This window comes from Salvelinus namaycush, chromosome 39 (assembly GCF_016432855.1).
Source record: "Salvelinus namaycush isolate Seneca chromosome 39, SaNama_1.0, whole genome shotgun sequence".
NCBI lineage: Eukaryota > Metazoa > Chordata > Actinopteri > Salmoniformes > Salmonidae > Salvelinus > Salvelinus namaycush.
In genome coordinates this window covers 1,100,271-1,119,408 of record NC_052345.1, presented here as the reverse complement: position 1 = coordinate 1,119,408, position 19,138 = coordinate 1,100,271, and the positions used below count along the sequence as shown (strand labels likewise).

General features: G+C 45.8%; 3 protein-coding genes across 3 annotated transcripts; all 3 read right to left on the bottom strand.

Moving 5' to 3' along the window:
* Positions 1-1,216: 1,216 nt before the first annotated feature.
* Positions 1,217-10,122, bottom strand: LOC120032858 (exosome complex component CSL4-like). Its single transcript, XM_038979069.1, has 8 exons — positions 10,048-10,122; positions 9,018-9,133; positions 8,174-8,248; positions 7,852-7,940; positions 7,566-7,599; positions 3,637-3,687; positions 3,275-3,359; positions 1,217-2,427 (listed from the first exon to the last, which is right to left on the bottom strand). The coding sequence occupies exons 1-8, from the start codon at positions 10,073-10,075 to the stop codon at positions 2,321-2,323; spliced, it is 585 nt and encodes a 194-aa protein (XP_038834997.1). The 5' UTR covers positions 10,076-10,122; the 3' UTR covers positions 1,217-2,320.
* A 580-nt stretch (positions 10,123-10,702) lies between these two features.
* Positions 10,703-13,580, bottom strand: LOC120032861 (phosphoglycerate mutase 1-like). The gene is made up of 4 exons (XM_038979072.1): positions 13,252-13,580; positions 12,354-12,628; positions 11,948-12,128; positions 10,703-11,683 (listed from the first exon to the last, which is right to left on the bottom strand). The coding sequence occupies exons 1-4, from the start codon at positions 13,388-13,390 to the stop codon at positions 11,514-11,516; spliced, it is 765 nt and encodes a 254-aa protein (XP_038835000.1). The 5' UTR covers positions 13,391-13,580; the 3' UTR covers positions 10,703-11,513.
* A 408-nt stretch (positions 13,581-13,988) lies between these two features.
* On the bottom strand, positions 13,989-18,935 carry LOC120032444 (M-phase inducer phosphatase 2-like). Its single transcript, XM_038978549.1, has 8 exons — positions 18,918-18,935; positions 18,432-18,590; positions 18,139-18,246; positions 17,908-17,970; positions 17,543-17,641; positions 15,380-15,672; positions 15,127-15,244; positions 13,989-14,210 (listed from the first exon to the last, which is right to left on the bottom strand). Exons 1-8 carry the CDS (start codon positions 18,933-18,935, stop codon positions 14,085-14,087), a joined length of 984 nt encoding a protein of 327 aa, XP_038834477.1. The 3' UTR covers positions 13,989-14,084.
* Between the last annotated feature and the right edge of the window lie 203 nt (positions 18,936-19,138).

Sequence of the window (19,138 nt, the reverse complement as noted above, 5' to 3'; positions counted from 1 at the left end):
CACTATTATTCTACAATGTAGAAAAAGGTAAAAAATAAAAAACCTGAAATGAGGTGTGTCCAAACTTTTGACTGGTAACAAAAATATAAATGCAACAATTATAATGAGTTAGGCCCTACTCTATAGATTTCACATGACTGGGCAGGGGTGCAGCCATGGATGGGTCTGGGAGGGCATAGGCCCACCCACTGGGGAGCCAAGTCCAGCCAATCAGAAAGGGATTTTCCCCACAGAAATGCTTTATTACAGACAGAAATACTCCGTTTTATCAGCTGTCCGGGTGGATGGCGATACCGCAGGTGAAGACTGAACGTCGAGGTCCTGGGCTGGCTTGGTTACACGGGGTCTGTGGTTGTGAGGTTGGTTGGACGTACTGCCAAATTCTCAAAAATGACATTGGAGGCTGCTTATGGTAGAGAAATTAACATTCAAATCTTTGGCAACAGCTCTGGTGTACATACCTGTAGTCAGCATGCCAATTGCACACGCCCTCAAAAAACGTAGATATCTGTGGCATTGTGTTGACAAAACTGCGCATTTTAGAGTGGTCTTTTGTCCCCAGCACAAGGTGCACCTGTGTAATGATCATGCTGATAAATGCTCACTAACATAGATGTTAATGTGTGCACAATGATAGATAACATTTGTGTGTATGGAACATTTCTGGGATCTTTTATTTCAGCTCATGAAACATGGGACCAACACATGTATATTTATGTTCAGTGTATAGGAGTACTGTGTGACATAAAGCTGCTGACATTGAACTGAAAGCTGCACCTATCCACCTGTGGTACCAATGAGAGCAGAGCTGTGTGTGTTTCTGCCTTCTGACTGGTCCAGTATCATATGAGGTTGTTGGCATCCTGAATGGCACACTACTTTTGACCAGCGGCCTGTGGGCTCTGTAGTGCACTACTTTTGACCAGCGGCCTGTGGGCTCTGTAGTGCACTACTTTTGACCAGCGGCCCTGTAGTGTACTATATAGGTAATTGTCTAGTACGATCAACTAATTCCTTAACTGAACATGACATGATAAAAACTGGCAGGTGATAAGCTGTCAATTAGACACATTTAAACAGCATAGAATTGTTTACACAGTCATCAGTTGGCTCTCTATTATTTAAAGATTTCATAAAAATAAAATAATCTTTAAAATTAACCTTTCTGATAACGCAGGTAATTAACATTGGAACAGGTTGAGTAGTTCATACATGATGCACTTTGGTATTCACTTTATTTGACTCTTAAAAACACATGTGCCTCTGCTGACAAGTACAGGAAGAAATGAGAGAGACAAACAAGTATTGTTGTATGAGTCTTTAACGGTGCCGCCACAAAATGACAGTTTCAATTCCAGCGCTTTACTTTACTTCAACATCCCAGTGTTAGCCGTCTAAGGCCCAAGCCCAAATCAAGCCCTACTCACTAGCGTGTAGGGTTTAAGGGTCGATTTGGAATTGGGCCTGTCTGTACTGGTGACTGTCACACCAGGGCTGTGGTCTGATTCTACACCCCCCCCCCCCCAAAGGTGTGCACTCATTCACTACCCCTCATGGATTTAAAAGGAAAGGACTGGTGGAAGACATATGCTAGTAAATTTATGGGGGGGATACACGAGTGCACACTTCAGGGAGAAGGGTATGGGATCAGAAGGTAACCCCGGATCAGTGTTATTTATTCCTGCTTCTGAAGGGGTACATGGGGTGCAGGCTTGTGTTCCAGCCCAGCACTAACGAGACTGATTCAGCCAATCAAGGCCCCAGTGATCATTTGAATCAGGTGTCCTAGTGCTGGGTTGGAACATAATCCTGCACCTCTACTGTAGCCTTGTATAACCAGGAGAGAAAAAAATGCTGCCTTGCTGTAGGTTGTAGAGGGAGGAATCTACTGTCGAGATATCCCCCCTGAACATAAGGCTCTGTGTGCGTGTGTCGAGATATCCCCCTGAACATAAGGCTCTGTGTGCGTGTGTGTGTGTCGAGATATCCCCCTGAACATAAGGCTCTGTGTGCGTGTCAAGGTATCCCCCCTGAACATAAGGCTCTGTGTGCGTGTGTGTATGTGTTGAGGTATCCCCCCTGAACATAAGGCTGTGTGTGTGTCAAGTCAATACCCATGGATTCGTGTCCAAGCATCTATACATGACCTCTAGAATATTGGTCCTTTGTACTCACAATGCATTGTTTACAATCCAAGTGTGAGTGAGTGTGTTTGTCTCTGTCAGAGATAGGGAAGCTGTGTGTTCCTTGAGGAAGGGAAAGGGGTCCCTGCCGGGGGGGCGGTAGAGGTGAGGGGTGCACGCCGCCCGCTGGTCCCTGCTCAGGCCTGCAGGTACTCAGGTTGCACCCTGGCCACCTTGCGGAACTCTTTGGCGTGCGTCCGCGGGCACTGCATCTCACACCAGCTGATAGGCACCATCTGGGCTCCTGAGGGGAGGGAAACAGAAATATACTACTGATAGGTACCATCTGGGCTCCTGAGGGGAGGGAAACAGAAATATACTACTGATAGGTACCATCTGGGCTCCTGAGTGGAGGGAAACAGAAATATACTACTGATAGGTACCATCTGGGCTCCTGAGGGGAGGGAAACAGAAATATACTACTGATAGGTACCATCTGGGCTCCTGAGTGGAGGGAAACAGAAATATACTACTGATAGGTACCATCTGGGCTCCTGAGTGGAGGGAAACAGAAATATACTACCTATAGACACCATCTGGGCTCCTGAGAGGAGGGAAACAGAAATATACTACTGATAGGCACCATCTGGGCTCCTGAGTGGAGGGAAACAGAAATATACTACTGATAGGCACCATCTGGGCTCCTGAGTGGAGGGAAACAGAAATATACTACTGATAGGTACCATCTGGGCTCCTGAGTGGAGGGAAACAGAAATATACTACTGATAGGTACCATCTGGGCTCCTGAGGGGAGGGAAACAGAAATATACTACTGATCGACACCATCTGGGCTCCTGAGTGGAGGGAAACAGAAATATACTACTGATAGGTACCATCTGGGCTCCTGAGTGGAGGGAAACAGAAATATACTACCTATAGACACCATCTGGGCTCCTGAGAGGAGGGAAACAGAAATATACTACTGATAGGCACCATCTGGGCTCCTGAGTGGAGGGAAACAGAAATATACTACTTGACAAAAGTGTCAGTTGGTTTTAGTTAACCAAGGGTTGTGTTATGGAGGGTAACCTAGGGTTAAGGACAGCCCTGGGCTAAGAACAGCAGTGTTGTTGTCATGTGACCAGTCTCACCTGCTTCACTGTGGGCTACCACCACCCCCAGCTCGTTCTCTGCTGTGGTCAACAAGTAGTTGGACTGGACGTCTCCCAGGGAGATCTGGGGGTCGGGAGGTTAAAGGACAACACTTGGAAAGGCACAGAACCAGTCATCTCGATCACATAATGAGTAGTTATTTGGGATGCAAGGTGATTGGTAGATCAGTGGTTTGGTGCGTTCTGTTTGGCTGATGTCTAACATTGATTAAATGTCAAATTGTGAATATGGTGAAAGCTGCACTAAGGGTATAGAACCAGCCAAACATCAGTCACTGGTTGACTGTCCCTGTGTTACTACCTAGTTACTGAACTGGAAAGACTGTCAAATGGAAGGATACGACTTTAGCCAGGACGATGTCTCCAGGACGGAAGCTTTTATACGTCTCCACCTGCAACAGAGGTCAAAGGTTATAGTGGTTCCCAGTCTATTACAATTTAAGAATGAGCTAAGACGGTATGACACCATGACAAACAGCAACAGACGGTATGACGCCATGACAAACAGCATCAGACGGTATGACGCCATGACAAACAGCAATAGACGGTATGACAAACAGCATCAGACGGTATGACACCATGACAAACAGCATCAGACGGTATGACGCCATGACAAACAGCATCAGACGATATGACGCCATGACAAACAGCATCAGACGATATGACGCCATGACAAACAGCAACAGACGATATGACGCCATGACAAACAGCATTAGACGGTATGACACCATGACAAACAGCATCAGACGATATGACGCCATGACAAACAGCATCAGACGATATGACAAACAGCATCAGACGGTATGACAAACAGCATCAGACGGTATGACGCCATGACAAACAGCATCAGACGGTATGACGCCATGACAAACAGCATCAGACGGTATGACACCATGACAAACAGCATCAGACGGTATGACGCCATGACAAACAGCATCAGACGGTATGACGCCATGACAAACAGCATCAGACGGTATGACGCCATGACAAACAGCATCAGACGATATGACGCCATGACAAACAGCATCAGACGATATGACGCCATGACAAACAGCAACAGACGATATGACGCCATGACAAACAGCATCAGATGGTATGACAATCAGCATTAGACGATATGACACCATGACAAACAGCATCAGACGATATGACGCCATGACAAACAGCATCAGACGATATGACGCCATGACAAACAGCAACAGACGATATGACGCCATGACAAACAGCATCAGACGGTATGACGCCATGACAAACAGCATCAGACGATATGACGCCATGACAAACAGCATCAGACGATATGACAAACAGCATCAGACGGTATGACAAACAGCATCAGACGGTATGACGCCATGACAAACAGCATCAGACGGTATGACGCCATGACAAACAGCATCAGACGGTATGACGCCATGACAAACAGCATCAGACGGTATGACTCCATGACAAACAGCATCAGACGGTATGACGCCATGACAAACAGCATCAGACGGTATGACTCCATGACAAACAGCATCAGACGGTATGACGCCATGACAAACAGCATCAGACGGTATGACACACAGCATCAGACGATATGACGCCATGACAAACAGCAACAGACGGTATGACGCCATGACAAACCGCATCAGACGGTGTGACAAACAGCATCAGACGATATGACACCATGACAAACAGCATCAGACGATATGACGCCATGACAAACAGCAACAGACGGTATGACGCCATGACAAACAGCAACAGACGGTATGACGCCATGACAAACAGCATCAGACGATATGACGCCATGACAAACAGCATCAGACGATATGACGCCATGACAAACAGCATCAGACGATATGACGCCATGACAAACAGCATCAGACGGTATGACGCCATGACAAACAGTATCAGACGGTATGACGCCATGACAAACAGCATCAGATGGTATGACAATCAGCATTAGACGATATGACACCATGACAAACAGCATCAGACGGTATGACGCCATGACAAACAGCATCAGACGGTATGACCCCATGACAAACAGCATCAGACGATATGACAAACAGCATCAGACGATATGACGCCATGACAAACAGCATCAGACAGTATGATGCCATGACAAACAGCATCAGACGATATGACGCCATGACAAACAGCAACAGACGATATGACGCCATGACAAACAGCAACAGACGATATGACGCCATGACAAACAGCATCAGACGGTATGACGCCATGACAAACAGCATCAGACGATATGACGCCATGACAAACAGCATCAGACGATATGACGCCATGACAAACAGCATCAGACGGTATGACGCCATGACAAACAGCATCAGACGATATGACGCCATGACAAACAGCAACAGACGATATGACGCCATGACAAACAGCAACAGACGATATGACGCCATGACAAACAGCATCAGACGGTATGACGCCATGACAAACAGCATCAGACGATATGACGCCATGACAAACAGCATCAGACGGTATGACGCCATGACAAACAGCATCAGACGGTATGACAAACAGCATCAGACGGTATGACGCCATGACAAACAGCATCAGACGGTATGACGCCATGACAAACAGCATCAGACGATATGACGCCATGACAAACAGCATCAGACGATATGACGCCATGACAAACAGCATCAGACGGTATGACGCCATGACAAACAGCATCAGACGGTATGACGCCATGACAAACAGCATCAGACGGTATGACCCCATGACAAACAGCATCAGACGATATGACAAACAGCATCAGACGGTATGACACCATGACAAACAGCATCAGATGATATGACGCCATGACAAACAGCAACAGACGGTGTGACAAACAGCATCAGACGATATGACACCATGACAAACAGCATCAGACGATATGACGCCATAACAAACAGCAACAGACGGTATGACACCATGACAAACAGCATCAGACGGTATGACGCCATGACAAACAGCATCAGACGGTATGACGCCATGACAAACAGCATCAGACGATATGACGCCATGACAAACAGCAACAGACGGTATGACGCCATGACAAACCGCATCAGACGGTGTGACAAACAGCATCAGACGATATGACACCATGACAAACAGCATCAGACGATATGACGCCATGACAAACAGCAACAGACGGTATGACGCCATGACAAACAGCAACAGACGGTATGACGCCATGACAAACAGCATCAGACGGTATGACAAACAGCATCAGACGATATGACAAACAGCATCAGACGGTATGACACCATGACAAACAGCATCAGACGGTATGACGCCATGACAAACAGCATCAGACGGTATGACAAACAGCATCAGATGATATGACGCCATGACAAACAGCATCAGACGGTATGACGCCATGACAAACAGCATCAGACGGTATGACGCCATGACAAACAGCATCAGACGGTATGACGCCATGACAAACAGCATCAGACGGTATGACGCCATGACAAACAGCATCAGACGGTATGACGCCATGACAAACAGCATCAGACGGTATGACGCCATGACAAACCGCATCAGACGGTGTGACAAACAGCATCAGACGATATGACGCCATGACAAACAGCATCAGACGGTATGACACCATGACAAACAGCATCAGACGATATGACACCATGACAAACAGCATCAGACGGTATGACGCCATGACAAACAGCATCAGACGGTATGACGCCATGACAAACAGCATCAGACGGTATGACACACAGCATCAGACGATATGACGCCATGACAAACAGCATCAGACGATATGACGCCATGACAAACAGCAACAGACGGTATGACGCCATGACAAACCGCATCAGACGGTGTGACAAACAGCATCAGACGATATGACACCATGACAAACAGCATCAGACGATATGACGCCATGACAAACAGCATCAGACGATATGACGCCATGACAAACAGCAACAGACGGTATGACGCCATGACAAACAGCAACAGACGGTATGACGCCATGACAAACAGCATCAGACGGTATGACAAACAGCATCAGACGATATGACACCATGACAAACAGCATCAGACGGTATGACGCCATGACAAACAGCATCAGACGGTATGACAAACAGCATCAGACGATATGACACCATGACAAACAGCATCAGACGGTATGACGCCATGACAAACAGCATCAAACGGTATGACGCCATGACAAACAGTAACAGATGGGTCTATATGATACCAAAAATGATATTTTCACAATATAAAATATGTTGGTCAAACAGTGGGGGAACTTTAGATTTATTCAAAAACATACCCTGTCTTTTTCTGTTGCTCGTACATCTTCTTTCCTGTGTATATTAGTGTAGTAAACAGTAGATTAGTTTTGAACAGTCTTGACAGTTATGGCATCCTATTCCCTATATAGTCCCAAATGGCATCCTATTCCCTATATAGTCCCATATGGTATCCTATGTAGTGTACTACTTGTGACCAGAGCCCATAGGTTGCCATTTGGACCCCAGACAAAAGTAGTGCACTGAATAGGGACTAGAGGGGCATTTGGGACAGTCCATGAGAATAACAGTAATAAGACCTGTTACCTGATGGTTCCTCTAAAACGGTCCTTCAGTGGTGTGGAACCAACGTAGAGGATGTGGACCTTGGCAAACCTGGGGTTGATACTGGTCACCTGGACAGGAAGGGAGACAGATCGGGGCTGTTATCAGTGAGGTTAAACACACACACCGATTGTTGAGAGCTTGGATCAGTGACAAGAGCACCTCATCTATCAAGCCTCAAAATTATTCTGTCCGGTTTAATCCAGGTGATACGCACAGCTTTTTAGCACTATGTAGGTCTACAACAACTACCAGGGTGTAGAAAAAGTTTACACACGCACATCAAGAGCTCTCCAAACCTCACCTTACAGGTGACTATGGCTCCTACATCTGGTAGTAGCTGAGCCTCGGTTTCTCTCACCACCGAGATGACTGGTAGCTGCAGACACACACACACACACACACACACACACACACACACACACACACACACACACACACACACACACACACACACACACACACACACACACACACACACACACACGACTGAGGTGTCAATGTAAAGACAAGGAAGGATTAAGGTGTGAACATGTTACATTTCGTTCCCACAACACCGCATAATTCCTCAGGGGTTCCAAGTGAACAAACCTGGAGTGGTTTCTCTACTTCCAGGAATGTTACACAATAAATAACCATTGACATGAGTCCCACACCCAAAACCAGCCCCAACTGCTTTCCCCCATGCCAATGAACCAGCCACTCCCCTCTTATCCCCTCCTCCACCTTTCACCTCCTCTCATCGTCCCTCCCCGTCACACTTCTGATCACACCTCATAAATCACATTTGGGTCATTTAGTCAAATGTAAAAAATGTAAGACAACCACATAACACAAGAAGTAAAACCCTCAAAGCAGCTATAACCAGCGCTAGTCAGAAAAGACAAGTGTTGTTAGTGCTTAAAAGACCAGTGCAACCGGGGTGTGTTCATTAGTGGCAGACTGTAGCAAAATGTTTGGCTGTTTAGTGTTTACTGTTTACTCTAGGAAACAAACGGAACGGGGAGGAAACTACCTGAATTTATCCAATAGAAACTTGTTTTTTTTTGCAAAAAGTTTGTAAGTAAATATTTAGCACGAGACCAAATGTTTTGTTATGTTCTGTGACTAATGAATACACCCTAGTACTCTGCTGCCCCCCGTCTCACCTCCTCTCCTTCGTTCTTCCTGAGTACGTAGCCTGCTAGCGAGGAGTAGATGTAGCCGTGTCGTAGGTACACCCCAGTACCGGGCATACAGTCTTCTGTGCTGCATAGTCTATCACCTGCACACACACCACACAGGGAGAGAGAGATGTATACACACACAGGGTGAGAATTTTTTTTACTTTTTGCAGATATCCAGAGACTTACAGTCGCTGCTTTCAACTAAGGTAGGTAAGACATCCACTATCATTACAAGTAAACACACACAGGGAGACAGACAGGCAGAGATGGGTAGAGACACAGACACAGGGAGAGAGACAGGGGTAGAGAGACAGACAGAGATGGGTAGAGACAGACACAGGGAGAGAGACAGGGGTAGAGAGACAGACATCTTTCGTGTTAACAGAGTCCTGCTGATCTATCACATTTCCAATAGTAGAATATAATAATGGTCTGACAAAAACAATCAGAATCGCTAAATCACTCAAGAGTTTCTCGTCCCAGTTACTGACAAACATATGTGTATATCAAACGACAATCAAAATAAATCACTGCCCTTATAGTTTACATTTCGCTGACATTTAGTCCAAGTCCCCGGGGTTAATTCAACATTTGCACGTAGAGTCGATCACAACAAGAGATGGAACGCTTGGAATTAGTGGGCTCCTCCCCGAGGCGGTGGGCAGGGCACTTAAAAAATGTGGGCTTGAAAAGTACCTGAAAGTCAGCATCGCTAGCTAGACCTCACAAGCTCGTAATTTAGCAAATTATGTCATGCGTTGTACCAAGTGACTATACATTGAGTTTGTATTTAACATAATGTGGAATAAATACACTAGATTAGGTTAGCTACCGAGCTAGGCTAGAACGTAAACGAGCATGTGGTGGCACGGCACGCATTTCCCGTGCTAGAAAGCTATAAATAGCAATTTAACCTTCAAGAACATATTGCCTAACGTATTTGTCTAATGGTCTCAAATGTGAAAAGAATGCCGTTATCAACTCATTTAAACGTTTCTAATGTCAGACTCACCTGGAACACACAGCTTCATGGGCGACATGTTTTCAAGAAGAGCAGAACGCAAGCCGATTGGATGTGACCTGAGCACAAGTCTTTGACGGAAAGGTTGGTCCGCCATCTTTGTTGTGGTTTTCCGGATAAAGTCAGTGTCCTGGTTCTGAATGCATCAAGTCTAAAGCGACCTTCTCTCCGTTCCTTCACCTACACTCTGGCTACACTCATTAGAACTCTCATTTAAGATGAGCGCAGACAGGGAATAAAGAACGAGAGATGTATCCAGTATCATCAATGGAAATGTATTTGTTTTAGAGCAAATTAGAAAATAGTGCAGCCGGACATGTGAGACAGAAACTAACAGGCAAGAGGAGAGAGAACAGCTGGAGGGCTCACGTTTGTTGTAATTGCTCCAGAGCTTGACTTGGGCAGGAGCTGAGTACCGGCACCTACATTTTTCTACTGCCTGAGCTCCTGAACCTCTTATAGAATATTAGCACAAACGTATTGTGGAGCAACTAAATATAAACAGTGCCGGCACCCAAAATGAGTACTGGCACCTATATCAGTCCAAGTCCAGCACTAAATTGCTCAATAGTCCAACATACATGTAATCAGCTCAACTCTGCCAAGTCAAGAAATATGCAGCTTGTGAAACAGACATGGGTCACAGTCATTTGACAGCTCATAAATAATGAGATGAATCTTTATTTATTCCACACAGAACACTAAGCACAGGTCAGCAGCATGGAATTAGAATGAGTGGAAGGGGTATAGAACCTCTCCTGAATGAGGACACCCGCTCTACCAATTCTAAGGTCAGCAGTACAGAACAGGTCCGCCTGCCCCTTTTAACAATAACCACCATAACCATGATAACATACTGTTGCCGTAGAGCTACAACAATAACAATGAGATTCAATGTTTCCTTTTTCAAACGTGCCCGTCAATGTTTACATACATGTTCACTCAGTGCAAAACTACATGGCAGTAGAAAGCACACTATCATTTTCCCCATTTAGATAAATACTATATATGCTGGTCCTGATTGTGTTTTTGGATACTGTAAATACCCTATTAGCTGGTCCCTATCCTGTGTTTTTGGATACTGTAAATACCCTATTAGCTGGTCCCTATCCTGTGTGTTTTTGGTCAACTCAAACAATCTTGATCAACTCATATTATGATGATCCGTACAATCCAGTATTACTGATTCCTATTGGCTGTGTAATACTGACGTCTCAATGTGCAGGAAAAATATATGTGCAGGAAAGCAAGACCTATCAAATCCACCTATAGTGTAATGTGATGTGTGTGAGTGTGTATTTGAAGTGTGTGTGTATGTATGTATGTATGTATGTATATACACACACATATCTGTCTGCGTGTAAACATGATAATGTAATGTCACGCTGTGTGAGTGATTCTTATTATAACGTGTTCTAGCCGCACCGACGCCTCCTGACCACGCGGGGGCGCTGTGTCTATTTCTTGGCCTTGCCCTGGGCAGCCACAGCCTCCATGGCCTTCTTCACTGTCTCCTCGTCTCCCAGGAACTGCATGGGCCCTACAGGCTTCAGGTTCTTGTCCAGTTCATAAAGGATGGGGATCCCTGTAGGCAGGTTGAGCTCCATGATGGCCTCCTCTGACATACCTGGAAGTCAACAACAATAACAATCAGTAACATATACAACTAAACACTAGGAAGGTTAAACTCCATGATGGCCTCCTCTGACATACCTTGAGGTAAATAACAAGAACAAGTCAACAATAACAATCAGAAAAACAACAATATCAGTAACATACCATTACTCTGGCATGACCACTGGAACATGAGTAAGCGTTGAGATGTAGGGAGGTTCTCTCTCCCTCTCTCTCTCCCTCCCTCTATCCATCCCCACCGCCCCTAGTGACCTACCCTCCAGGTGCTTGACAATGCCTCTGAGACTGTTGCCGTGGGCGGCGATGAGAACCCTCTTCCCGTCCTTGATTTGGGGCACGATTTCATCGTTCCAGAAGGGCAGTGCCCGGGCAATAGTGTCCTTCAGGCTCTCACAGGACGGCAGCTGATCCTCCGTCAGGTCGCCATAGCGACGGTCCTGCAGGAAAGAGAATGTTAGTGCTGCAAAGTCAAAGCCTGTTAGCCCAGGTCTGTGTGGCTGACACCATGGTGTCTAATCACAGAATATGAGTTCAGTGACGTTGTAGATGTGTGTATGCCTCTATGGGCATGCTTCTGTGTGTGTACCTCTGTGTGCGTACGTGAGTGCCTGTCTGTATCCGTATCCCGTGTGTGTGTGTGTGTGTGTCCGCATCCCTCTCACCTGGCTGATGTTGTTGTAGAAGTTGTGCTCCTCCTCCATGGGAGGAGGCGGGGTTTCATAGCTCCTCCTCCAGATCTTAACCTGGGCCTCGCCGTGCTTCTCCACTGTCTCTGCCTTGTTGAGCCCCGTCAGGCCTCCGTAGTGGCGCTCGTTGAGGCGCCAGGTGCGGTGGACAGGAAGCCACATCTGGTCGATCCCGTCCAGGACAAACCACAGAGTCCGGATGGCTCTCTTCAGGACTGAGGTGTAGCACACGTCAAACTCATAGCCAGCATCTGAGGAGAGAGAGAGAGTAGGTGTTAGAGAGAGAGTGTGTGTGGGGGGGCATGAGTGCGTCAATGAGTGATGTACACATATGGTTCTTTACTTGTGGGTACATCTTAAGTCTCAAGTGGTTTCCTCGTCTCCTTTCCTTAATCCGCACAGAGGTGAAAGAATTACAGGTTACAGTAAATAGCTGGTAGGCATCCACCACCACCATATTACTTATGCAGGTAAAGGAAAGGAGACAAGGAGAGGAGTCCACTTCAGACTATTGAGATGCACCCTTATTTCCTGTTTTGGGGGGCAAGTTGCTTTAGGCTATCCAGGCTAGGCTATAAGCCTAACACAACCTCAATTTGACCAGCTACACTACACAGAGAGCAGACATGCTTTCAGGTTGTAGGGGCTGATAACAGTTCACATTATGCCACCGGGCAAGTCCTTCAAGTGGTGGTTTAGATAATGCCGCAGTGACACAACTACCTGTTTCCTCAAGCCGCGCCTAGCGTAACGGGAATAGCCTGCCCTACTATCTGTCAGCAAAACGCTCCATGGCCCTCCATGCCCTGTCTTAATTCTATGAGAGAACGAAAGAGAGATACATTATACTGTGTAACATTATAGACCGGGTCACCTTTTAGCGCCTGTCCTCCTCTCTTCGCCTCCTGCTCCCCGGTTTCACTGAGGTCCGCGTCGAACCATCCGCAGAAGCGGTTCTCCTGGTTCCAGCAGCTCTCTCCATGACGGATCAGAACCAACTTGTACGCAGCCATCTCGAATCCGTGACGTTTGAATCGACCTCCGCTGTATTCTCGGGAATTTAAGAGCAACAATCTTGTTGTCAAATGCGGAGAAAATCCACGCAGTAGTGTCGTGGCTGATATGAAATGAGGATTCGGTTCGAGAGGTTACCTAGGCTGGCTGTTCTGTTGTGAACTTGAAAGCTCCTTCTGAATAATGCCGACAGACTTCCTGCCGCGCTAGACCAATCAGAAACCCTCTCGTGTGCGGTGCGGAGGAAGCGAACGCGCAGTGGAGCACGTCAGCCAGTGATGTTCAGTGGATAGAAAGCACAGTAGCCTAGGCGACCATCGTATCACAGTGATGACATTTTAGGCCTATGTTTGGTGTATGCGTAGTATTGAGATACTTTATGGGTAGCCTATTATTGTATTGCTTGTTTTTACATGTATTATAGGCTACTCAAATGCTGCCATATCTTCCTCTCTCTGTCCCTTGCATGAAAAGGGAAGTTTATTATGTCACAATATAAGGCCATGATAATGACACATTCTTTTTGTATTGAAACAACTTTATTGATAACTAATTTCAAAAGAGATCTGCATCAGGTGGTTGTTAGACGACCCCCTGATACCAATATATCCAATCTGACAGCAGACTGTAAGGGTGGCAGTCACCATTGTGTAAAGGGAACCGTAGAAACTTGGTATGCAAGCAAGTGTCCAATCAGTGAGTCTTGTAGAGCGGCAGTCTCTTGTGGAGTCGTGACTTGGTCTTCCGTCTGAATCGTCCCAGCTGCTCTCTGTACTCCCTGTGGAGCATGGGAACATAGCCGCGTGGCTCACACAGCTCCTAGACAGGCAGATAGATAGACACACAGGCAGACAGATTGAAAGACTTACAAGCAGACAGACGAACAGACAGACAGACGAACAGACAGACAGACAGACAGACAGACAGGCAGGCAGGCAGGCAGGCAGTCAGGCAGAGGAACAGAGGGAAAATGCACTGAAAGCTTTTACGAATAGTCTGAATCATTTGGAAATGAATACCCTACCCCCCCTTAAATGTCTAAATCATGGGGGTGGGGGTCATGGCTGAGACCTTCAGGGTTGTGTCAACAACACTCTACGTTGTAACTAGAAACAATGAATACCCTACCCCCCCTAAATGTCTAAATCATGGGGGTGGGGGGTCATGGCTGAGACTCTCAGGGTTGTGTCAACAACACTCTGCGTTGTAACTAGAAACAATGAATACCCTACCCCCCCTAAATGTCTAAATCATGGGGGTGGGGGTCATGGCTGAGACTCTCAGGGTTGTGTCAACAACACTCTGCGTTGTAACTAGAAACAATGCTCTTGTTTATTCAGAGAGTCAAGGGGAAATGAGAAACGCTTAAAAGACAGTTTGTGATTCACTGCTCTGAGACATTGAATATGTAGAAGACACTGTTTTAGTTGATACCGTAGTGATTTTAGTACAACTCCTCCAGCAACCTTGTCAATAGGTAAGCTGTTGGACTGACAGGGATCCAGGTTCAAGTGTCAGTCGTAACTGTCCTTCCCCCCTAAAATTTGCTACACTATTATAAGTAGGAAGTATACATTGATTATGAAGAAACTGTCCTATTACATCTCAGTTTAAGACATGCTTCATAATGTAGCGACTGGACAGCCCTCTTGGCGTAACGCTGGTTAAGTTGTTGTAGTGACAGCGATCGGAGATACCCCTGAATTCGCTACAGTGATGTACTTAGGAACCGTACCGGGTAGCAAGAGTAGAAGTGTCTGTAGCCCCCTTCCAGCAGGTAGAGCTCAGGGTAGAAGAGCAGAGGGTAGAGGGAGGCATGGAGCGCTCTGTCCAGCTCTCTCAGGTAATGACATCTACAGGGGAAAGGTGGGAAAAGCCAGTATCAGGATCAAGAAGTTGTGTATGTTTGTGGGATGAGGGGGTGCATGCAGCGTGTGTGTGTTTGTGTGCAGCCTATGTTCAGATGAGTGTGTGTGTTGTTCTCTTACAGCCGTGGGCCCCTCTCTGACGAGAACTCGCAGTGGAACACAATCAGTTTCCGTGGCGACGACCCCTCCATGGGTGACCCCTGTCCTGGTGGAGTGGTACCACTTCCAGGTGAATGTGACTGTGAGCTGGACCTCTGTAACACTCCACCCATGGAAGTACCACTGACACCTGGATCTGGAGCCTGTCCAGGGGGGCTGGTGGGAGCTCTGCCCCAGGAGGACAGCTGGTAGAGGGCAGGGAGCTGGAGTAAAGCCCCCTGGATCTGAGCCTCGGTGTGGAGGTTGTCTGCCCCCTATGGGACACATGGAGAACAACATAAATATATAAACGTATATATAGTACCAGTCAAAAGTTTGGACACACCTACTCATTCAAGGGTTTTTCTTTATTTTTTTTTAATTTTCTACATTGCAGAATAATAGTGAAGACATCAAAACTATGAAATAACACATGGAATCATGTAGTAACCAAAAAAGTATTAAACAAATCACAATATATTTAGATTCTTCAAAGTAGCCACCCTTTGCCTTGATGACAGCTTTGCACACTCTTGGCATTCTCTCAACCAGCTTCACCTGGAATGCTTTTCCAACCGTCTTGAAGGAGTTCCCACATATGCTGAGCACTTGTTGGCTGCTTTTCCTTCACTCTGAGGTCCAACTCATCCCAAAGCATCTCAATTGGGTTGAGATCAGGTGATTGTGGAGGCCAGGTCATCTGATGCAGCACTCCATTACTCTCCTTTTTGGTCAAATAGCCCGTACACAGCTGGAGATGTGTTGGGTCATTGTCCTGTTGAAAAACAAATGATAGTCCCACTAAGCGCAAACCAGATGGGATGATGTATCACTGCAGAATGCTGTAGTAGCCCTGCTAGTTAAGTGTGCCTTGAATTCTAAATAAATCACACAGTGTCACCAGCAAAGCACCATCACACCTCCTCCTCCATGCTTCACGGTGGGAACAACATGCGGAGATCATCCGTTCACCTACTCTGCGTCTCACAAAGACACGGCGGTTGGAACCAAAAATCTCAAATTTGGACTCATCAGATCTTCTTATTTTTGGTGCCCTTTAGTAGTGGTTTCTTTGCAGCAATTCGACCATAAAGGACTGATTCACGCAGTCTCCTCTGAACAGTTAATGTTGAGGTGTGTCTGTTACTTGAAATCTGTGAAGCATTTATTTGGGCTGCAATTTCTGAGGCTGGTAACTCTAATGAACGTATCCTCTGCAGCAGAGGTAACTCTGGGTCTTCCTTTCCTGTGGCGGTCCTCATGAGAGCCAGTTTCATCATAGCGCTTGATGGTTTTTGCGACTGCACATGAAGAAACTTTCAAAGTTCTTGAAATTTCCCAGATTGACTGACCTTCATGTCTTAAAGTAATGATGGACTGTCATTTCTTTTTGCTTATTTGAGCTGTTCTTGCCATAATATGGACTTGGTCTTTTACCAAATAGGGCTATCTTCTGTATACCTTGTCACAACACAACACAACTGATTGGCTCAAACGCATTAAGAAGGAAAGAAATTCCACAAATTAACTTTGAACAAGGCAAACCTGTTAATTGAAATTAAATATATTCCAGGTGACTACCTCATGAAGCTGGTTGAGAGAATGCCAATAGTGTGCAAAGCTGTCATCAAGGCAAAGTGTGGCTACTTTGAAGAATCTCAAATATAACATATATTTTGATTTGTTTAACACTTTTTTGGTTACTACATGATTCCATGTGTTATTTCATAGTTTTGATGTCTTCACTATTATTCTCCAATGTAGAAAATAGTCCAGATATAGTAAAACCCTTGAATGTGTAGGTGTGTCCAAACGTTTGACTGGTACTGTGTATATATATATATATATAAACCAAAACCTTGACCATAATATTGCTGAAATGTATTTTATTATACATAATAAGTTAACAACTGACCGGTCTGATAACTTATGACCTATTGTATAGGCCTGCTCATCTGAGTCCTCTACATATATATATATATATGTGTGTGTGTAGAGGACTCAGATGAGCAGGCCTATACAATAGGTTATAAGTTATCAGACCAGTCAGTCGTTAACTTATTATGTATAATAAAATACATTTCATCAATATTATGGTCAAGGTTTTGGTTTATTTCTCTATTTGGTTTACTCAAAAAACCTCACCCTGATGTGTCCACCGTGGTACTCATAAGGGTAGCGACAGTCTATGATGAGGAAGTCTCCCACTGTACCGCTGTACTGTCCTCTTAGCAGAGACGCCACCTGCAGGCCATCAGGAGAAATGCACCTCCAGTTTACCACAGCAACGGTAACAACCTGGCAACAGTACTAGCAGGAGACTACCCTCTAGATACCATCGCTAACAGGATGTTGAAGTCCAATAAGCAGTGTTGTAGTCCACATGTGTGCTGTGGATATCCTTTATGATTATGATGAAGAGGATGAAGGAGAATATAGAGAGTGGGAGTGGAGGAACAAGGAAAGGAGGGAAGGAAGGAAGGAGAGATGGAGGAAAGGAGAGGACTTACTGTTTGGGCTGAGATGCAGTGAAGATCCTGGTGTTCCACTCTCTCTACTGGTAACAGTAGTGTCTGTGGACACACACACACACACACACACACATTAAACATATTGTTCTAGCACAGCACTAACACACCTGATTCAGCCAATCATGGGCTTGTCCTAGCCTACTATCACCCAGCTGGAAAAAAAGTAAAAATTTTACAACGTTGTGAAGATGTTGATGTGAGGTTGCACACCTTGCTGTAATCTCCAGTCAGGGTGTGGTCCTCCATGGTAGAACACAGGAGGCTACTGGGAGGGAAATGCCGCCTCCTGGACCTGACCCGCCGTACAGAGAGCAATGCCTGATGAGATACACTGTTTTTAACCAGACTTCATAAAACTAACATGACACAAATGGGCCCCAGGTTTATAGGGGGATCCTATGTTTATCATTCTCTACCCTCCTCCCAGAAGTATGCACTTGTATGTAGGGGTGCAAACTTCAGGGAGCAGGGTAGAACATTGGAACACTGCAAATGGATCTCACCTCAACATCTGGCAGCTCCACGTCACCCTGACGGACATGCAAGGCTCCGCCTCCTGGCGGGGAACTTTGACCTTGACATCTGAGACCCCTGACCCCTGGGTCTGACCGCTGAACTGCAACGCTGCAGAACCGGGTCGACAGCTTCACACGCAGACGCTTCTGGACAACCAGAACCAGAACATCACATGATAATGTTCCTGAATATAGTTAGAGCCCAGAGTTTTTCCAGTCAGGTCACTCTGTTCCAATTCCAGTACCTTATTGATTATTATTCCCTCAGTTACTTTGTAAACACTCACCATTTTAGGAGCAGAACATGCAGGGGAGAGAAACCTATAAAGTAAATGGTACGACAATGATTGAAAATGTAATTCAGACAGCAGACAGGAAGCTGCTGAGGGAAGGACGGCTCCTAATAATGGCTGGAATGGCGAGAATGGAATGATATCAAACACATGGAAACTATGTGTTTGATGTGTTTCATACCGTTCCATACCATTCCATTCCGTTCCAGCCATTACTATGAGCCGTCCTCCCCAATTAAGGGGTCACCAGACGCCTGTTATTTGTAGGCACCTACTAATCACTTTGCAATTTTTGCTTATAGAATCCATGTGTCCTCACCTCTCTCCTCTTCTCCTGTTCCCGGAGTCTGTCAGGACATTACCTACATAGAGAGAATATTGTGAGAAAAAAATCGGACTTCA

Excerpts from the sequence above, each read along its gene's own strand:
- LOC120032858 (XM_038979069.1), bottom strand. The coding sequence starts at position 10,075 with ATGTCGCCCATGAAGCTGTGTGTTCCAG. Across the intron at positions 9,134-10,047 it reads CATGAAGCTGTGTGTTCCAG|GTGATAGACTATGCAGCACA; the intron begins GTGAGTCTGACA and ends GTGTGTGTGCAG. Across the intron at positions 8,249-9,017 it reads GGAAGAACGAAGGAGAGGAG|CTACCAGTCATCTCGGTGGT; the intron begins GTGAGACGGGGG and ends GTGTGTCTGCAG.
- LOC120032861 (XM_038979072.1), bottom strand. The coding sequence starts at position 13,390 with ATGGCTGCGTACAAGTTGGTTCTGATCCGTCATGGAGAGAGCTGCTGG. Across the intron at positions 12,629-13,251 it reads AGGAGGACAGGCGCTAAAAG|ATGCTGGCTATGAGTTTGAC; the intron begins GTGACCCGGTCT and ends CTCTCTCCTCAG. Across the intron at positions 12,129-12,353 it reads TCTACAACAACATCAGCCAG|GACCGTCGCTATGGCGACCT; the intron begins GTGAGAGGGATG and ends TCTTTCCTGCAG.
- LOC120032444 (XM_038978549.1), bottom strand. Across the intron at positions 18,247-18,431 it reads TGGAGCTGCCAGATGTTGAG|GCATTGCTCTCTGTACGGCG; the intron begins GTGAGATCCATT and ends GTATCTCATCAG. Across the intron at positions 15,673-17,542 it reads ACCACGGTGGACACATCAGG|GGGGCAGACAACCTCCACAC; the intron begins GTGAGGTTTTTT and ends TGTGTCCCATAG.